Source organism: Mauremys mutica, chromosome 3 (assembly GCF_020497125.1).
Source record: "Mauremys mutica isolate MM-2020 ecotype Southern chromosome 3, ASM2049712v1, whole genome shotgun sequence".
NCBI lineage: Eukaryota > Metazoa > Chordata > Testudines > Geoemydidae > Mauremys > Mauremys mutica.
Genome location: NC_059074.1, coordinates 158,683,485 through 158,704,807, shown reverse-complemented (window position 1 = coordinate 158,704,807; position 21,323 = coordinate 158,683,485). Strand labels below are relative to the sequence as shown.

The 21,323-nt window shown below is 43.5% G+C and overlaps 1 protein-coding gene across 2 annotated transcripts in view; it reads left to right on the top strand.

Moving 5' to 3' along the window:
• The window catches only part of CNIH3 (cornichon family AMPA receptor auxiliary protein 3), a 136,862-nt gene that overhangs the window by 36,763 nt on the left and 78,776 nt on the right, over positions 1-21,323 (top strand). The window contains exon 1 of one of the 2 annotated variants that reach the window (XM_045010943.1): positions 11,423-11,533. The exons of the other annotated variant lie outside the window; for it this stretch is intronic. Within the exon in view, the coding sequence (XP_044866878.1) occupies positions 11,453-11,533 (81 nt within the window). The 5' untranslated portion in view covers positions 11,423-11,452. Of the gene's footprint in view, positions 1-11,422; positions 11,534-21,323 lie in introns of those variants that run through there. 2 annotated transcript variants of the gene reach the window in all.

Here is a 21,323-nt window from a genome sequence, read left to right as displayed (position 1 = left end):
GCCTATATCCTTTTAGAAAATGAATTAGGTTCTTAAATCAGTTAGGTGTTGCAACACTCCAAGCAGCAATGCCCAAATAGATCTAAAAATCTGGGCTCCCTGTAATAAGCAGGCAAGGGCTGCCTATATTCAGATCTGCCTCCTGCTACCTCCCTACACTTCTTCCCACCTCAGCCTGTCAGCAGGTCTTTCCCACAGCCTCTTTCTGGCCTCCCTATGTAGCCTTTACTCTTACTATCAGGAGCAGGGGCGGCTGTAGGCACCAGCAAAACAAGCTGGTGCCTAGGGCGGCAAAATGTAGGGGGCGTCCCCTGCTGCCGGGGAGGGCGGGAGGCTGGGCTGGCGGACCTGCCGCAGTCATGCCTGCGGCAGGTCCGCTCGTCCCGGGCTCCGGTTGACCTGCCGCAGTCATGCCTGCGGGAGCTTAACCGGAGCCGCGGGAAGAGGGGACCCGCCGCAGGACCGGGGAAGGGCGGCGCAGCGCACCGCGCTGCTTGGGGCAGCCTGATTTCTAGAGCCGCCCCTGATCAGGAGAGTGACTGCAGAGTTTCTCTTTACAGCCCTCACTTCTGCTCCAAACTTCCTCTGTTTATAACACCACCCAGCACCTCCCCATCTGGATTTCATCATTAATTAGGCCTGGTCTACCCTCCAGGGGCAAGCGGGTGGGCTCTGACTCTCTCTGACTGACTGCCATTAATCTTTGATCTCCTGTCTGGGATAGACACCCTATGCCAGCGCTCATGATAACGAAGTTGAAATTTGCTTTCTTCAAATATCCTGAAATATTTGCTCGATATTTGCAGTATCCATGAATGTTCCTGTCAGTAAACTGGTATGCTAGAATATCTGCAGAAAATAGATATGAAAAGGGAGCAAAGGTACACTGTCTCACTCTGCTGGTGCCTGGGCCACAGCTAGAGGTTGATAAGTCTGCTGCAGCCTTGGCTAGCACAGCTGGATCTTTTTGCTCAGACAATAGAGGTTTGTGCTTTTAAATTGAGAAGTTCAAGGTTCAACCCCCACACTGCCAATGACTCAAGAGCATGGCATTACAAGTTGCCACTGAAATTAATTCTGAAAAAAAAATCTGGCTAGTCACTGAGATACTATTGCAGCATGCAAGTAAAAATCCATTCCAATCACATGCTCCTTCATACTATTTCATAGCTACTTTGTAGCCCAATAATTCATGTGACCAGGCCCATAATAAATATATTGAGATGGATTCTGATCTTACTTACACCTGTCTAAATCAAATAACTCCATTGATGTCATCAGCATTATATCAATGCAAAACTGGTATAAATTAGATAAGAATCTGGCTCAATGTTTCCCTTTAAAAGAACTAAATAATATTGTATTGCAAAATAGTGTTTCTTTGTGTGGTTCTCAGTGGAAAAAATATATTTGACATTCTTGTGAGTCATAGTATTTTGTTATTGACTCTTCAGCTATCTCAGTTTGACACGTGTCATTATTCTCATCCCAGGATATGATTAGTTAAGATCACATTTAGCTCTTCCATTTCTCCAGTAATCTCTTCACATTATATTTCATTGATCTCCCAGTCAACAATTGCTTCAGAGATCTGAGCGACAAGTAGCATGTCTCCAGGAAGTGAAGTAAAGTGGGTGCATTGGGAGAGAACAGGATGAAACAGCAAGAACAGGATGAAACAGCTGACACTTATTGCTGAGCTTCTTGTGTCTCACAAATGAAAGTGGGTACCAGTCTAAAAAGGCAGATAAACCTTGACTCTGCCGTTACTGATGAATACCAGGGATAATAGGGATGAAATGGGAATGACAAAAGAATGAGGGATGAAAACAATATAGAACAAGGAAAGAAAGCAACAGAACATATATGAAATAGCTTTGTATTTCCTTAATAAAAAGCATTATGAAGGGCACATTTTTTTTTGTTTTAGTACATCACAGTCCCTGTTTCTATTAGCCTTTCTTTGTGTTTGTAACAATTAGCGTCCAGATATCCCAGAGGGAGAACCAAGGGGCTGAACCCCAAAGAATAAGCAATTGAATCAACTGATTCTATACAATATTTTGTAGTATAAAAGTGTGTCAAGTAAGGTCTTTTATGAACGCTGGTGACACACTGGTGATTAATACCATTGTGAAATGGATGTATTAACACTATATAAGGAGTTATTGATACCTACTAATATTATGCTTTAAAGTTTGTGACCAAACAAAGGGAGAAACAAGTTTTCTCCCTCCGAGCCTGACTGGGAAGGACCACTGCACTCCCTTGGTGGTAGGAGCCATGCTGGCTTCGCCCCCTGTGCTGGAAGCAGAGGGGCAGGACAAGAACTATAAGAGGTGGGCTCTTCAGATCAGTGAAGTGGGAGCCAGATGTCTCTAGCCTGCTGCAGGACTCTGGACTTGCTACCAAGCAATATAGTGCCCTGCCCATGGAGGAGACCAAGTGTGGAGATAGCTGCTGGGACTGCTCTTTGCCGTTTACCTGGAAGAGACTGAGGATTTGCAAACTATGGAGCCACGCCAATGGAGGGTGGTAGGAGGCTTGCCCCAGACACGAGGCAGTGGGCCTTGGCTGTGTTTGCTGTCTGCTCCAGCCCAAAGGCTGAAGCTGGAGACAGCTCGTTGCTCTGCCCTGCCCAGAGGGTCAGAGCCTGCGAACTGTGTTTGCTGTCTGCCTAAGCCAGGAGACTAGGTTGAGAGCCACTGCCCTAATCTGAAGGGCTAGGGATGCTGGTAACCTGATGTAAGTAGAAAATTGCTTAGGCAAAGATTTTAACTTGCTAAAATTAAGTTTTAGTAACTAGATACCATGTTTTGTTTTATTTGTAACCATACCTGTTTCTTTTAGTCTTGCTTAATATCACTTACATTTCTGTTCTTTGTTAATAAACTTATTCTTGTTGTATTACAAAATCATCTCAGTACTGTATACTAGGTGAAGACTCACACTTCACTTCTTGCTGATGTGTGCTCTGTCTGGAAGCAACAACTTTAATTTCTGTGAGTGTCCAGTGAGAGAGACTGGACGCTGCAGAGGGACGTCTTTGGGAAACTTGGGAAATGGGGTTCACTGATTGTTACCTGCAAAACAAGGTTTAGACTGACAGTCTTGAAGAGTTTGCTGGCAAGGCAGGCAGGCTGAAGTGTCAGGAAGCAAACAACAGTTTAGCAGTAGCAAAGCTGCTAAGGCAGACTGGTAACGCAGTGGCTCATTGTTCTGGGTGTCCTGAGCACGATGTCACAGTGTTATATATATTTTTTTCTGAGTATCTGAATATTTATAAAGATCCAGATCCAAACTTCCCCAACGTTTCCGTGGTGATGGTTTAGATCTTGTATTGTGGTTCAGGCTCATATTTATCTTTTGTGGGGAGAGTCTTTTGAGGCAACAGACAGAAAAAGAAGAAGCACAAAGAAAGAAAAGAATTTCTTTATTTGTATTACAGCAGTGCCTAGAAACTTCAACAAGGAATGTGACCCCATTGTGCTAGATCAGAGGTGGGCAAACAATGGCCCGCGGGCCACATCCTGCCCACGGGACCATCCCCCCAGCTCTTGTCCCAGGATGCTTGCCCCCGGCCCCTTCTCTGCTGTCCCCCTCCCCTGCAGCCTCAGCTCGCTCGCTCTGCCGCCGGCGCAATGCTCTGGGCGGCGGGGCTGTGAGCTCCTGGGGTAGCGTGGTATGGGGGCAGGGAGCGGGAGGGTTAGATAGAGGGCAGGGGAGTTCAGGGTGGTGGTCAGGGGCGGGGGTGTGGATAGGTGTCGGGGGGAACAGGGGGTTGAATGGGGGTAGGGGTTTGGGGGGCAGTCAGGAAGGAGGGGGGGTTGGATGGGAAGGCAGGAGGCAGTCAGGAGACAGGGAGCAGGGAGGGTGGATGGGGCAGGGGTCCCAGAGGGGCCATCAGGGAACAGGGGGATTGGATGGGGCAGGAGTCCCGGGGGGGTGGGGGACAGATAGGAGGTGAGGGCCAGGCCACGACCCCCTCCCCTAACCCGGCCCTCCAAACAATTTACAAAACCCGATGCAGCCCACAGGCCAAAAAGGTTGCCTGCCCCTGTGCTAGATGCTGCACAGAGTAAATCATAGAAATCATTACAGACCTGCTGCACCCAGCTCAGAAATATTTTCTATATTATAAAGAGGGTGGCTAGTGTGTCCAGGATCTACATTTAAAATATGAGTTATGTATAAGCATGGCCATTCTCATATGACTGTATTTTTAAATAAACAGTAATAGGCCAAAATGCTGCATCTTACATAAAAGCAATACTGCAGATATTGCCACTTACTATTATGGTTTTTACAAGGGATTCTGTCTGCATTGATTTAGGGCCAAAACTATAGGTATGGGATTGGCTCTGTAGATTAGAATCCAAGCACCCTAAAATTCAAAGGTGTTCCAATTTGAGATTTTGTCACTTGTTGGTACAAGGAGAATAGTCCATTTAATTAGTTTGTTTGTGTTAATTTGGACAATCTTGAATTAAATGCAGAGTTGCAGGCTTATACAAATCCTGTTTTTGGCAGATGACCATTCCATCTTAAAACAAAGATTAACAAAACTGTGTGCATCAAACTGCAAAACACATTTTCTGAATAAATGTTTTCATAATTTAATGTATTTATATATACATGTTAGTTTGCTCATTCATGTATGCTAAACACTTCTAACAAATCATTAATTCTTTTAGAATACCCAGGCTAGTCTGGTAGTCACTGCTATTGCTTTATACTATCACACCAAAGATCAGGTTTGATTTACTGCACCAATTTGCTGGTCATTGGCCAGCCAGGGACAAGGAGTGCAGCTGTGACTCTCCATCTAGCAGAGAGAGGAAGTGCTATTCACTCAAATAGCCTCCTCTCCATCTGATTAGGAGAACTGCTGAAAGACACCATAATCTGCTTTGTTCAGTCATCTCTGGCTGGAGTGGTGGTGCCTGAGTCATGGTTTAGGACCCAGGCTTTCCAGGGGGAAGTGGTCCTCAAAGCTCTTAGAGTTGGAAGACAACTCAGAGGGGAAAAAAAGACAACACAACACCATTCAAATCTGCTGAATTGTTTCTATATTACTTGGCCCAGAGCCTTCATTTCAAAGTTTAGACAAATGAGTATCTTAAGCAAGTTACCTTATTAGTGTGGACGGCACAGCAGGATCTTTAATGACTGTCTGGGGAAAGATTTCTCTTGTGTTACTTATACAGACAGTCCCCACAGAAGGTTAATTGTTTTATTCTCAGCTCCTTTATGGAATTCAACCACTCATAAGATAAATGCTTATGTTGCTCTGCAAAGATTTTGACTAAAAAATTCCATTTAATGTTAACAGGACTTAATAGATATTAGTAAGAGTTATGTATGTAAAATTACCTTGCATTGATTATAGGCACAGCTCTTAGTTCCAACTAAAGTTAACATTGCCAACACTTCCCCTTATAAGACCCTGTTTTCAGTTCCTTATAATTTTGCCAAACTTTAACTGTTTGGACTGAAATTTTCCATGCTGGGTTTCTGCCTTTGGTTGAATATTTTGGAAAGTTTTAGTAAAGATTGTTCCACTGTTTCCTAAAACAACATTAAGAAATAAGTCGTGTTTTGCACATATTAAAAAAATTCCTTCAGCTGGTTTTTTGAGGTGCTCTAGTGCCTCCAAGCTTTGGAGTAGGTCTTTAAGTTTGACAGAGGGGCTGCCTTGTGCCTTTGCTGTTCCCATGAAAAACTACCCAAAATTGCCCAAGTTGTAAGTCTTTGCAAAATCTTAATTCACACATGCTCGGCAGAGACGTGTTAGAGTTTGACATCTAAATTCTCTGAAGATTCCTGTATTGCTACATGAGCAGGCTATGTGGATCTTTTTCCAAGATTAGAGGGTTTTTTGCTCCAAAGTACAGTGTATTGCAGTAATCGAGCTTGGAGGTCATGAAATTGTAAATTTCTGAGGTTAGTCCAAATGACTGAGGATGGGCCAAGTATCCTTGCCAACAGTCAATGGAATAGGGCATTTTTGCAGCTGGAAGCAGAGATCAAATTATACCACTGACACTAGTGGCTTTATGAGCTGCCACTTTTTTCAGGGCTGCCACCTTGTTCTCCAGACTCTAAGCTTTCATTTAAAACAAAAAGTTTCTGGGCTTTTTGGTTGCAAAGTTAACCTTCCCTAAGTAAACTGAACATAAACTGATGCAGAGATTTCTGCTTGAGTCTGCACACAGTCTAAAACAATAACTCTTAGGTATGAAATGCTTCCATTCATTTGTATGAGTTTTAACACTAATGCCCAATGATGGTGGCAATTTAAATATCAGCTGTAACTATTTCAGTGTTATCAACACTCATAAGAAAAAGGGGAGAATCCTATTATGAAGATCTGCTCAATTTAATATGTGTGGCATTTCACTTTGGAATCATGAGTGGTCTGAGCTTGGTTTGTGGACAGAATTTGGGAGCATACCACTATTTACATTTTTCCAATCTGAATCCAGTAGCATTCAAGGGTTTGTCTACACTTGAAACACTGCAGCTGTCTACACTGTAGCACTTCAGTGTGGACACTACGTATGCTGACAGAAGAACCCATTCTCTCTTTGGCATAGGTAATCCACCTCCCCAAGAGGCACTAGCTAGCTTGACAGAATTCTTCCATCGACCTAGCACTGACTGCACCAGGGGTTAGATTGGCTTCCATATGTCTCTCAGGGGTGTGGATTTTTCACACCCCTGAGAGACATAGCTAAGCTGATGTAACTTGTCAGCGTATTAAAGCACCAAGTATATATATTACTGGTCTGGACTTTATTCTGCTTGCACTTGATAAATGTGATCAAATCATGATCACTTGTACCTAAGCCACCATTAATGTTTTAGAACCAGACTGGGAGCCATTGGAGGGACCAGAGCACAGGCTTGCTGTGTTCACACTGGCCTAAACCATGAAAGAGGTGGGAAGCCACATTTTGTACCATCTGAAGCCTTTACATTGTTTTCACATTCAACTTCAGATATAGGGTATTACAGCAGTGCAGTTTGGAGGTGGCAGATGAATGGCTCTCTGTTGCCGGGTCCCGATCTGTGAGAAAGGTGTGGAGTGCCTAGGGAGATGGAGCTAAGGAAGACATTTTTAATCATTGATTCTCCTGTTTGACTTATTGCTGAGTTTGGATGAACAGGCCTCCAAATCTTAACAACACTTTGATGAATGAGGGCTGTATGCCTTCAGTGAAAGGTGGGAAACTGTGTTCCAGCTGGTTCTTGACAGCATTTCCCCCCCTGGCTGACAAGAATAATTTCGGCCTGGCCTGTCAGAACCCCTTGTGGTTAGCCAATGACTCAGGGCTGGTTCGAAGGGCACTTGAGCAGGGCAGTCACCCCGGCAACTGACTTCTAGCAGGGACCATACTGCTACTATGCCATTCAGCCTCCCCAGCGCCTTTTTTCCACATGGCCAACTTATGTGCAATATATATTTGAGATGACTATCAGGAAAAACTTTATTGCTGGAGGTATTTGACTGTGGAGGAGTCTCCAAAGAGAAGTAGTGGAAACCCTATTGCTTCGGTCATGTGCCCCGAGCACGTAGGTGGCACACAGATGATGGTTGTAATAATAAATTTGACAATATACTACAACATATACTGTGGGGAACAATCCTGCAGTAACAGGGAGATAGCCTGAATGAGATCTAATGTCTTGTATGGTTCTTTATCACAGTAATGTATGTATTTGCAGAATTGCTTCAGAACAAAATGTTTTCCCTAGGCTTTCCGTGAGGCATCAGCTGTTCTTTAATCAGTGCTAAAGTGAATGATAAATATTCAGGTGTTGGAGGAACTGTGACACAATACAAAGACCTATTGTTCTGCAATCTATTTACAGCCTCTATTTCAGAATGTGCTGTTATTAATAAACCCTTTAATTTCTAAAGACTCTGCTACATTTCAGAGGGAAATGGCTTTTAGATACAAAAGAATAAAAAGGTCAAAGGATTGCAATGCAAAATTTTACTGCAGCCCCGCATAATTGTAAAGCCCATTATCATTTGCAGCAACTTGCCCTACTTAATGAAATCATCTAGTCACAAGTACTTTACTGAGACTCTGTATTATAAAATATTGCTTCTAGCTAGCCATCCTAGGCTTGTTTTTTAATTACTGGCCTTGGCACTGGATTCAAGTCAGTACTGTTTCCATGAGTCAAAAGTGTACATTAGTTAAAAATAAAACCAGGGAAATTATATATCTGTAAATACTTGACGAAGAAGGAAGTCTATATTTGGCTTGGTTTTAATGTAGTTATGCCCTCTGTGCACCAGGGATGAATTTGGCTTCTGCTAAGTGACCCTGGGCAAATGACTAAACAGCTCTATTGCTCAGTTTCCTTTTCTAGAAATGGATGGATGCAGTGTTAGGAGCAGTAGTTCTTTCATGTCTTGTAAAGTGCTTTGGATTGATATAGCACCTTCCAGCCATGGATTTCAAAGTACTTTTAAAACAACCCCTTCTCAGAGGATCGTCTCCAGAAAAGGTTTTGAAAATACCTGCCATTTTGTATAAATGGATGCATTCCAAAGTGTGTGTGTGTGGGGGGGGGGAATGCTCTTGAAGCATCTTTGACAGATAAGAAATAATCATGGCAGGGGATGGCTTAGTAGTACCCAAAGAGGGGATAAATGCCATCAGAGGCAGAGACCTCTCCCTCTTCTTGAACATGGTCTTACATTTTTATAAGGTTCAGAGAAGCAAGGATTGGGCCAGATAGATACAGTAGAACCTCAGAGTTAGGAACACCAGAGTTACAAACTGACCAGTCAACCACACACCTCATTTGGAACCGGAAGTATGTAATCAGACAGCAGTGGAGGGAGAAAAAAAAGTACTGTACTGTGTTAAAGGTAAACTACTGAAAAAATAAAGGGAAAGAAGCATTTTTTCTTTTGCATAGTAAAGTTTCAAAGCTGTATTAAGTCAATGTTCAGTTCTAAACTTTTGAAAGAACAACCATAGCATTTTGTTCAGAGTTATGAACATTTCAGAGTTACCAACAACCTCCAGTCCTGAGGTGTTCTTAACTGTGAGGTTCTCCTGTATTTCTCTGACCCCCAAAGGTGTTTAGGCAGTTAGCAGATAAGAAGTACCCTGCCAGATGGTGGAAATTAGGAATTTTGCTGCTTACATTAATAATTTATTAAAGACAATATCCTTTTCAGCTACAGAATGTAGCTAGAGATGGAACTCCTTCCCAATAGCTGTATGCCCAGCTACCACTCTCTCCACATTTAAATAGCTCCTCAAAACTTATCTTCCCTTCAAGAAGTATGTTATTTCTCTCTCTCTCTCTGTCAAAAACCTATTTGCCAAAAGTGAGTAATTCTGTGATCTTCTTAATGTCACCTCATTCCCCCACCTTTCTTGTTTATTACCCTTACTTATTATATTGGGCTAGGTCTCAGACTCCCACTTTGTTCCATCCCTCATAAGCCCACTTTGAGTTAGCCTACTGGCTAATTCAGGCTCACATCCTGGTTCAGATTTTGAAACACTGGAAAGTGTTTGAAGTGTAGCATTAATGACATACAGGGAGAAGGGGGACCCATCTCCACAAGTGGGACACCTCCTCTTAGAACAAAACTTAGACCCAGACCCTGCAAACACTTATGCAGGTGCTTAATCATAAGCATGTGCATTTATGCATGATGGAGACCTTTACTATGATCAACATAAGAACTACCATACTGGATCAGACCAAAGATCCATCTAGCCCATTATTCTGTCTTCCAACACTGGCCAATGCCAGGTGCCCCAGAAGGAATGAACAAAACAGGTAATCATCAAGTGATCCATCCCCTGTTGCCCATCCCCAGCTTCTGGCAAACAGAGGCTAGGGACACCATTCCTGCCCATCCGGGCTAATAGCAATTGATAGACCTACCCTCCATGAACTTATCTAGGTCTTTTTTGAACCATTTATAGTCTTGGCCTTCACAACATCCTCTGGCAAGGAGTTCCACAGGTTGACTGTGCATTGTGTGAAAAAATACTTCCTTTTGTTTGTTTTAAACCTGCTGCCTATTAATAGGGATGTTCTTATTCTATTTGCATCATAAACTATCCACATCAGCAGTACTGGGTCAAGATGCAGTGAGGACAGAAAATATTGCTTTGTTCCGCAGATGAATCCCCAGCCTGTCATCATGGAAAATGTCCCATGCTCTAATTATCATCACTGGATTCCTTATTCTTCCTTATTTCAGGATCGTCTTTGCAAAGCTCCCTCTTATCTGGGAAGGAGGGACCCCTCAGGGGAATCATTTTAAAGTATTATTTAAAAATACCTCCTGCTGGGGATGGTCGATTTTGCTGTGTGTCTTTCAGTGAGACATTTAAAACCTCACTTATGGTTTGGTTTTATTAACATTCCTCATGCAGATTGCCACAGCCTGGAAGCGAAGAGACACACTGGGGGAGGGATGGGGGGAAAAGAAGGGGGATAGAGCAGCAGCAACGAATGTGGAAAAATCAGCAGCCTGCAAGACGCACGTGGTTTCCTGGGGATTTATGAAAACTCCAGAGATCTGCACGCGGTGGAGGGGGGATGCTGGTGGCCATGCCGAGAGCCCAGGACCCCGCTCAGCGCGTGCTGCTGCGGGGTGTGAGGAGAGGGCTGCGGGGGGGGGGGGGGGAGAAGGGGAGGAGATCCCAGGACTCTCGCATCTCCGCCTCCTCGCCCAGCAGCAGGTGCAGGATTTCATTCAAAGCTGCCGCTGCGGACTGATCGGGGGGGCCCCCCTGCGCCCCCAGTCTGGGATTATAACGGGAGAGGCCAGTGGGGGCGCGATTGAGCGTCGGGGGAGCGGGACCGAGGGGAACAGAGAAAAGCTGCGGAGCGGGAGGAGAGGATCTCGCAGTCCGGATCCGGGGGGACCAGAGGGACCCACCCCAGAGCGCCCACCCGGATCGGCGGCTTCTTCTGTGCGCTGGGGTCCCGTCAACTCCGGGTTCGCCCTGTGCCTTGGGGGCTCCCCTGGCCGCTCTGGGGGTCCCCTCCCGTCCTCTTGGTTCCGTGGGGTCGCTGAGCGCCCCCTCGCGTTGGGAAGGCCCCGGGGACTGGGGGGGGGGGGGCGAGGGGAAAACTCCGCTCCTCGCCTCCTCCTGGTTCCCGTCTCCTTTCCCGAGGTCCGATCCCCGCTCTCCCAAGCCGGGCTCTGCCTGCGTTTAGCAGGGCGAAGGGTCTCCCCGCTCTCGTTTCCTTGGCGGCGAGGACCTTTCCCATCTCCATTTTGGGGATCTCGGGTCTCCTGGGCTTGGGGGCGCCCCGGCAGCGAACGGGGGGTCTCCCCTCGGAGGCAGGGAAGAGTCACCCGCTCCTTGAATTTCTGGGGTTGTCTCTACTCTGCGGCGCTGGGGTCCTCTGGGTCCGATTGGGGGGTGGCGGGGGGGGGGGTTCTCCCCTCACCATGGCCTTCACTTTCGCTGCCTTTTGCTACATGCTGTCCCTGGTGCTGTGCGCTGCCCTCATCTTCTTCGCCATCTGGCATGTGAGTATCCGACACGCCCTCCCCTCCCTCCAACAGCGCCCCGCCCCCAGCCCCCCAAAGCCCGGGACAGGGGCAGCCCCCTCCCCACCACATCTCCCCCGGGCTCCAGGGCAGGGAGATCAGACGCTCCCGAGATCCCGGCCCGGCTCAGCTCCCGGGACCGCAGGAGACAGCTCAGATCCACAGCCCCAGTCACCCCCCCCCCCGGTGCTGCGATGAGTCGAGGCGCGATAACGGCGAGACGCTGGGAAATGGGGGGTGGGGGGGTGCGTTTAGAAACGATTCCAGACAAAGGGAAAGAAACAACCGATGAGCGCGGTGCGGGAGCGGGGACGAGAAAGGAAGCGTGTGACAACTGCAGAGGGATAAGTGGGACCCTTGGGCTGAAGGAAATGGGAATTTACAGCACCCTCCGTTTCCCTTCGGGCCTCCGAGACGTGGCCTTTGTTGGCCTGCGCGCCGGTGGAAGTGCTGAGGCTCAGCGCACGTGGCGGGACGGAGCCGTCCGAAGCTGCAGGAATTAGGGATGCGGGGAAAAGCGGCAGGGTGGGTGATAGTGGCGCGTGCTTTGCAGAGTAGGAAAGTTAAATCCCGGGGCTTGTCCACACTCAGCGCTGCACTGCCGAGAGTGAAGACCTGCCCAGTGTACAGGGATAAGTAGGACCCTTTGGCTGAAGATAAGGGAAATTTACAGCGCACAGTCCGGGATGCTACAAAAGCAGGAGATGAGCGGAGACAGAGCCAGCCCTTTGGCTGAGCAGCAAAGCCGAGGGCCCGACCATTTGTTAAAGACCCCCCGGTACTTCTTGCTGGAGCAGGTGTGCGAACCCTTGTTTCATATCCAAAGCCAACTCGCCTAAAGAGGCAACCTCAGGGTAAAGTTGCCCCTAGAGTTGGGTTTGTATAAAACAAGCTTTTAGGAAGCCAAAGACCAGTGAAAATATCCTCAGGATTTTTTAAAAATCACAATAAGGAGACCTTTGAAAGGCATGTTCCCTGAATGCCGGGCCTGATTCTGTAAAATGCTGAGCACGCTCCACACCCACTGACTTTTATGGAAATCAAGGGCGCTCAGTGCCTCCGTGTCCGGTTTGGGCCCATTGATCATGCTAATACATGAGAACTGGGAAGTAAAGTGCTAGTCATTTTCATTGTCCAGGAAAGGAGGAATGGTGGAGCATAAATGCTGAAGAGTAAATTAGATTATTTCACTTTTTCCAGTTTTAATAATCTAATGTGTCACTAATTACATAGATGAGGACATTTGTGTTAAAATGTTGAATTTATTTAACCTGAGATTGCCCCCTTTCCCCACCTTCTTTAATTTTCCCGCAGTTATGGATATGGGGTTCTTCATTTCCTGTCCTAACTGTGTAGCTGAGTGGTGTAAAACAGCTTGGGGGGTGTGTGTGTGGAAGGCAGGGTGCGTTTCAGTGATGGGTTATGGTTATCCCTATATATAATTTGCCAATCAATTTAAAATTGTTACATGTTTTAGAAGCCTTTGGGATGAAGATGTGTTATATTAATAATAATTAATAATTTCCTTAATGTCATAAAAAGACCTACGTTGGGACCAGATAGAATAAAGCAAGATAACCTGGAAAAGGGAGACAGCACCATATAGAGCTTATGGAACAGATGTCTGATGGAGCAGGATAGAGGGATTTAGGATTTATTATTAATGAAACATGGGAAGGATAGACCTGCTAATTTAGGTCTGCTTAAGCATTTCAGGAATATTAAGTGAAAAGATAAACATGTCTATATAGTGAAACAATTTTTGAATTCTAATCATTCTAAGCTAATACAGGTGCAGTAACCAGGTTTCTAAGTGTTAATGCAACTGTAAAAGTTTTGTGATAGGTACTACCTCCATGAAGACATAGAGCACCTGCAGCCACTGAGCCAAATTTTTCTGATGAACTGGTGTAAATCAGTAGAACAACTCAATTTTCTCCAGTGTAATAAAACAGAAAGTGGCCTAGTCTCTTCTTGTAGAATGATAACAAATAATACTACTTAAATAAGCAGTTTATGAAAGTAGTAGAATAACAGAAGATTAAATCCCACACCAACTTTTAAATGTGCCTTCCATATATAAATAAAAAACCTGACAGAGCTTTTATTATTCCCACAGTGAGAACAGTAATACTCCAATTTCTTATGAGATTTAACTGGAAGACGAGGGTATATGATGCAGTATATTTACTTTAGTCTTTTATTCTAAATATTTCAGTGCAGAAACCTTCCCATCCTTTTCCCAGAATCTGACTTTGGTTCTTATATATTTATAAGGGAGAGCTGATGTATTCCAGATGGATTCTCAAATTCACAACAGAGGATCTTTTTAATGATTAAGATGGCTTGATTGTAAATCTCCTTAAACAGTTTGGCTACTATGACTAAACTGACGATTGATCCACACCCAAATACTCAATAACTTTTGAAAGGGATTGGGAGATTAAAAAACTGAACCCGAATCTTAATTTTGGAATTATTTTAAAGAACCAGAACAAAATCCCATATTCAGACTTTGTGGTGTTCAGAGCGAGATCTGAAATTTGAGGCTTCGGCAAGTTTTTAGAATGAATCCATAGTGCTTCAGAATAAAATTAAAGTTCTCATTTTCATCCGTACCTCATGCTAAAAACATCAAACTGTATTAATGGCTTGTATAATGATTTTTAGTATTACTTTAGTGCCTAGGAACTGTGAAACCAAAATAAAAACAAAGACTGACAAAGGCTATTGTTTTATTTTTATTTATTTTTTACTTCCATAGAGCTTTTTATCTGAGATGCTAAAAGTTCTTTAGAAACATTAATACTTGCAGCATCCTAGTGAGGGAGATCTAATAATGGTATAGAGTATTTAAAGTAAATTATTTTAAGTGTGTGTAAATCAAAATCTAGATGAAACTGTTAATTATCTGGAAGGGTCAATACTTTCTTTCCTACTTAAGGGCTGAGTGCACCATCCCTTCAATACTCCCAATGTCTGCTTGCATGGAAAGAACTCTCTAGTTAGATGACCCATTGATTCAAAAAAATCCTGTGCACGGTTTACACTCGTGATACTGTTGTTATCACTATTGAAATTTCACTGATGCTAAATTAGTGGTGGAAAAGTACTAAAAATTCACACTGTCAATGCACTCCATAATACCAAGACTTAAATCCAGGTCTCCGTGGCATGGCAGTCATCACACCTCTCAGAATTATTTTTATTTGGACTAACATAGTACTAAAGTCATTCTGTATTATGGACATTCTGTCCTGCTCTTGTGGAAAAGTACCAGAGAAGGTGGAAGAGAAGATGACTTCTCTATAAGATTCTTTTAATCATTTTATGGAATTTAATAGAAAATTATATTCCTGCTATATGATGGTTAAAAATAGTCTATAGAAAGGTTAGCATTTTCTGTGAAATTCTGTTGATGTTTAGAGTAAGTTTTACAGAGTCCTAGTGGCTTAGTCCTTTTCAAATTCTCTCTGTCTTTTTCATAAGGTTAACCTACCCAGGTCCTAAAGTATTTCCAATAGCTTGTTCAAGATCTCTTATAGGGCCAGATTGTGAGACACTTGCTTATGTTTTGTTGTACCTTACTCCTTGAATAGTTACTTTGAATTCAGTGGGACTTCACATGGAGTAAGGCACTACTCCGTGTAAGGAAGGGTAGGGCAATTTGGCCCATAGATAATAAAGGTCTGATGTAACAAATATTACAAAAATAATTCTAAATGTTAAAATATGACAAGCTGGTATGTCTACACTGACTCTGTATGGGTATGTCCAGTTAGCTCAATTGTGTTAACATGATTGAAAAATCCTATTAAAATGCCGGCTATCATGTATGAAGCCAGGCTAGTTGGCTGTATTGTCTGATGGGAGCCTGGCTTCAAATGTGTTAGCCTGCGTTTTAATGTGGCTTTTCAGTCATGTTAACCTAATTTGATTGAGATAACTCAACTGAAAAACTCACCTTTGCCCATCAAGGTATACTCTATGGGATTATAAAACACTGCAAAAATGTAGCAAGCTAGAATATATCCCTCTATTTTGAATTACTAGCTGAAATAGCCTCTGTATGTAGATATTTGGCCAAATTCTGCTCTCAGCTGCATTCTTGCAACTCAGCTGACTTCAGTAGAGTGGCATGGTGTAACTGATAGCAGAATTTTAGTCCATTTGCTATATAGTTCGGTAGATTTTTCTGATTTAGTTATTAACCCAATAGAACAATATCATCCTCTTCACTAAAGATCAAAGTTAACTCTATCTCCTCCTAAATCTCAGCTCTCATTGCTGCTCCCTTTGAACAACTTTCCAACTATCCAAATCAGGATTACTCTTTGTCCTTACACTACTACCCTCAACTAGGATTCCATTTATCTAAGCTATGTTAAGTCTTTTTGAGTTCCTAGCAGGATTTAAGGTGCCACATTCATCCCTGGTATGACTCTATTGATTTCAGTGAAGTTACACTTGGATTGAATGTGACCCAAGATGTCTTAAATTGATGTTTATTCCCAGCCACTTGAAATGTGACTCCTTTATACAAAGTCCTACAACCTTGACACTCGCTTCAGATTACTATATTTGAACATCCATAAGTGAGGCCATCCTCTTTCAAACGTTTTAAGATGAAAGATGCTTATGCTTTCAGGTTTGTCACATTAAAAGCTACGTTATCAATGGAGAGCATGGCTTTTTTCAAAATCTCTTTTTTTATAGTACAACTTAGTAACAATTCATAAATGAAAAGTACTATACTATTAATATTAATTAATTGTATACAATTTTGAGATCACACCACCATGTTTCTTTGGCGTTAATGGAGTGTGTCCTGTGAATGCATAACAGTATTTAGTGCTCAGTACTATGTAAGAATATATTAAGAATACAGTTTTAATGGACAAAACTCATTTCACAATATTGAATATATATGTATAGAGCTAGTAGGGTTCATTCAGTGCTTGCATAAAGAATAACATAATATCACCTAAACATACGGGGTATTTTGCTACAACCTTAGGTACAAACAAGCCTTGGACTCCATTAGCCCAGTTCTCTGACATGGCAAAAGTAACAATCTTTGAAATCAATGGGAGTTACTTGTATCCTGGGGCAGGAGAATAAGACCCCAGAGCATGGCAATCCACATACCTTTCCATTATATTTAATGTCATATTTTTTTAAGAGAGCGGAGGGAGAGGGGAAAAACATTAATCCTTAAAAAATTACATTCATATAGTTCTGAGCCTGACTTAAAACCACAAATATACATGTGCAGTTATATTTGTGACAGTGGGGCAGGCACAACTTGTATAGTGGGGGTGCTGAGAGCCATTGAACCAAACTGTAAGCCGTGGATATGATGGAACCCCCTTCAAGCCATGTGGTGTGGCAGCACTCTTAGTCCCAGCACCGATTATTTATGATGTATTTTCCCCCCGCCTGTTGTGCCTAGACATTATGGGCCAGTTATTAAACCTACATACCTTGGCACAGTGATATGGATTAAACTTGACATTTCGGTTTTAACTGAAGATAGGGAATGATAACAGCAAGGAGGTATGAGTCAGGAATCCTGTGTTCTGTGCCTAGCTGACTCACTGTGTGATTACTGGGCAAATCATTTATACATTTCTGTGCCTCAATTTCCTATCTGTTAAATGTGGATAATAGTACTAAATTCTCAGGGATGCTGCATGTGGTCTTGGTCAATTTATATCTTCAAAATGCTTTGAGATCTTTGAGTGAAAGGTGCAGTGTGTATACATATAATTTTGTTATTAATCACTCTGTATTTTCTTGCTGGTATAGATTTAATTTTATTGGAATTCAATTTTTAGTAGTTTATGCTGGGATTTTCAAAGGCATCTGAGAGAGTTAGGTACTCAACTCCTTTAATTCAAATACAGCTAACTCCCGGAAGCTCCTTTAAAAGTGCTGGCTTTAATTTTTGTCAATCTGCATAAACTTAATTTTGGAGATTGATGAAAAGAGCATAAGGGGATGTCTTAAAGTTCTGTGCTGATAGGGAAGTCAATAGTTCATTGCAGATAATCAGTGTACTTTAATAACCAGACATATATGAACAAGTCAATATTTTTCATATATAATGCCTCACCAATTTCTTTAGCCATGGCTTGGAGGGTAGGAGCTTACCTGGAAACTGTTAAAGTGATTTGTGAACTAGCTTGAGCCTGGGCCTCTCCTATGTAGAGGTTGTCATTGTCAGTCATCTTGGTTCAAATTATTTGCAATGCATTAGCGTATGCATTGGACTGAAAGTCATTTCCTTAAGGGGTTGAGGTTAGCCTTGAATTTACCTCCAATTATACATGGTTAATACCATCCCTTAATGATTGATTACTGGTAATTTATCTGAGTACACTTTACGATTCTTTGGCGTTAAAGCAAGGGTGGGTCAAGGTTGAGGCACATGGACAGAAAAGTTACACTGCCACTGCCTGTTTTGTACCTGTTTGTTGAAGATTTTTCTTTCCTTCCCCCTCAGTGGTTGAGCCCATTGATCCCTGCAGATTTCCTAACCTCTCCAGTTTAAGGAATGAGACTGAGATTGAAACCTTCTCTCACGGTTCTGTAAACACAGAGCACCACCAGGTTGGGCTGACCATAATGCATTTTAATAGTCAGCTAATAACCACCTTTGGAAAAGTTTGTCATATTAATGCTGACTTTAGCAGCCCCAACAGCATCAATATGATAGACAAATGAATTTTGTATTTTGGAAAACAGAAATAGATTTCAGTTTGTTTACTTTGTCTCATTTAAATAAATCTTTGAAGTATTTATGATTTGTCGCAAAATTAAAAATACAGTAACTCCTCGCTTAACGTTGTAGTTATGTTCCTGAAAAATGGCGACTTTAAGTGAAACAATGTTAAGCGAATCCAATTTCCCCGTAAGAATTAATGTAAATGGGGTGGGGGTTAGGTTCCAGGGCAGCTTCCCCTATTCTGCAAGCACCAGGGGCAGGGGGCTCAACCCTCAGCCCACCCACTCCACCCCTTCCCCCAAGCCCCCACCCGTGACCCGCCTCTTCTCCTCCCCACCTCCTCCCCCTTTACTTTGCATGCTGTGTCCTGGCTCCTCCCCCTCCCTCCCCTCCTTTCTAAACGCTGCAAGCCAGCTGATTGCTGCATTGGGGAGGCAGGGGAGGGAGGGGGAGCCTGCACGCCAAGTCCTCGCTCCTCCTCCCTCCCTCCTGCTGGGGAAATCAGCTGGCTTGTGACGTTTAGGAGGCAGGAGGGAGGGGGGAGGAGTGAGGATTTGGCACAGGCTCCCTCTCCCCCCCCGCCTCCTGCCCAGGGCAATCAGCTGGCTTCCGGTGTTCGGGAGGGAAAGAGGGGGATCCTGCACGCTGAGTCCTCACTCCTCCCCCCTCCCTCCTGCCTCCAAAATGCCGCAAGCCAGCTGATTGCCGTGGGAAGGAGGCAGGGGGAGGAGGGGGAAGGCACTGATCCGCAGGGTCTGCCAGTGGGTGGGAGGCACTGTGGCGAGGGGGGGCGTAGGGAGGCTGCCAGCTGTGGAGAAAGCAGGCAGCCAAACAACGTAACAGTGGAGCATTGCACAACTGTAAATGAGCATGTTCCCTAATTGATCAGCAACGTAACAACGAAACAACGTTAAGCGGAACGACTTTAAGTGCAAAGTTACTGTAGTAAAATCATTTAATGGGTCCAGAAAAAAAAGCCAGTGTGTATGTTTGAACTGTGCACATCGAGATTATTCTGGGGAGAGATTCTAAATTGTAAGTGGGTAACCATCTTGAGCTTACAAGTAGCTCCAGATGCTTTCCAAGTCACAGCCACTTCATCATCAATGAGCCAGGAATTATTCTGTGGAGCCTTGTGTGAATTTTTATTGGAGTCACAGAACTGTTATAATGTAATCTGAACAGTGGCCAACACTGTTTCTGAACTTCTGTTGGCTTTAGAAGGAAAATCTGCTTATTGCTGGGATTTTTCCTCTTAGTTGGTTTAATATTTTTTTAAAAAGCACAAGCAATCTGCCTATTATTACAGTGTTTCCTAATAAGCAAGGAAACACCACTGCCACGTTTTATTGGACCATTAACATACCTCTCAGACGGGTTGGGAGGAGTGAAGTTATAGGCACCTGTTATATAAATTTGCATCTTCAGCCACACAAGATATATGTTAATTCACCCCTATAATGTATTAATTCAATTATAAAATGGATCCCGTGTTTTACAGTTGATTTTTCTTCTAAATACAAACAATCTTTTTATCAAATATCTTTCCAGTAAATTGGGAAGTCTGCACTGCCATTGTTGTGCCTGTTCAATGGGTAAAGAATACTTACCCCTGAAGAAGAGTGAGAGTCAGTGGAGAATCTTGAACCTAGACCTCTAGATATTGGGGTATCCACAAGGATTGTCAACTCCTTGACCTCTCTTCCTTCCCCAGCTTCCTTGACAGCACAGCTCACTTATGAGCAATATTGCCACTGACAACCAGCAGGGTCTCCATCTTTTCCAGACTGTCCTTCAGCCAGGTCATTCTCATTGAAGTCTCTGTCTTGGCCAGTTACTAGGAAAACAAGGAAGCTGTGCTGTCCAGGTTTGCAGGAAAGGGGCTATAGGTTGTACATCATCCAGTTTAGAGCTGGTCTGGACTTTTTTTGACTAAAAGGGGAGAGAGAAAGGAAGGCAGCCACCTGTGATTCACCTGATTTGGAGCAGGGACCTGAAACTGAGTCTCTCACATCCCAAGTGATTTCCCTAACCACCAGCTTATTCTTGGACGGCTCTTTCTCAAACTCTCCTGTAGGAGCTATTCCACTTTGTATTAATAATTACATATTCAGTGGGCCAAAGAGATTGATTCTAGAGCCCAGTGGTTATGGCCCACACCTGGGACATGGGAGAGTCAGCTTCAAGTCCCTCTTTTGAATCAGGCAGGGCAAGGACTTGAGCTTGGGTCTGCCACGTTCCAGATGAGTTCCACCAGGCTATAGAGTCTCTTCCTGTCTCACTTCTTGTGAAAAATTTCATCCCAGTGAGGAATAGGCAAATGTTTGAAATCTTAAAAATGACTGACAGCATGGTAGCCCCAAATATCTTTCAGTCTTTTCTGGTGGCCTACGTATTGCACAGGAAGGGTGACAGAATCCAACCTTAGGGACTTTGTATGAGAAACAACACAGGAAGGAATAGAGCCACCGAACAATAACCTCCTCCAGCCCTGTCAGTTGCTATTTCAGCAATTACGTGACACACATAGTCATAGTGATACTAAAAATGTCTGAGCTTTCTCTCTGGCTTCCTTGTGTCCTGTCTCATGTATTTATTTTACCACAAAGGCAATTGCTAATTCAGCACTTTTACAATATTGTTACCCAGACAGGCTAGTTCCACTCTAATATTTGATAATTTGCAGTGCCCTTTAATAGAACCTTTATCAATTATATCCCTAAAGTACAGTTCTGCTTCATATAGTGCAGTTAAAATGATTTTATACTATTAGAAGTGAAGAACATTATAAACTCTCCTCTGCATTATGCTTTGATGTTTCACATTTGGATTTTCTATACACACACACACACACACACGGCACCAAGGAGGCTCCTTTGTTCTGGTAGAGCAGCATACAGCCCAGGAGATCAGCATTTCCTTCTTTTGCTTTAATCCCTGGTAATTTTGTATTAGCTTCTTTTGATGTGGCAATTGGACATTCCTTAAGGGTTAATTACTAGCTGCAGCAAATACAGAATACAATAGTCATCCCACTGAAAA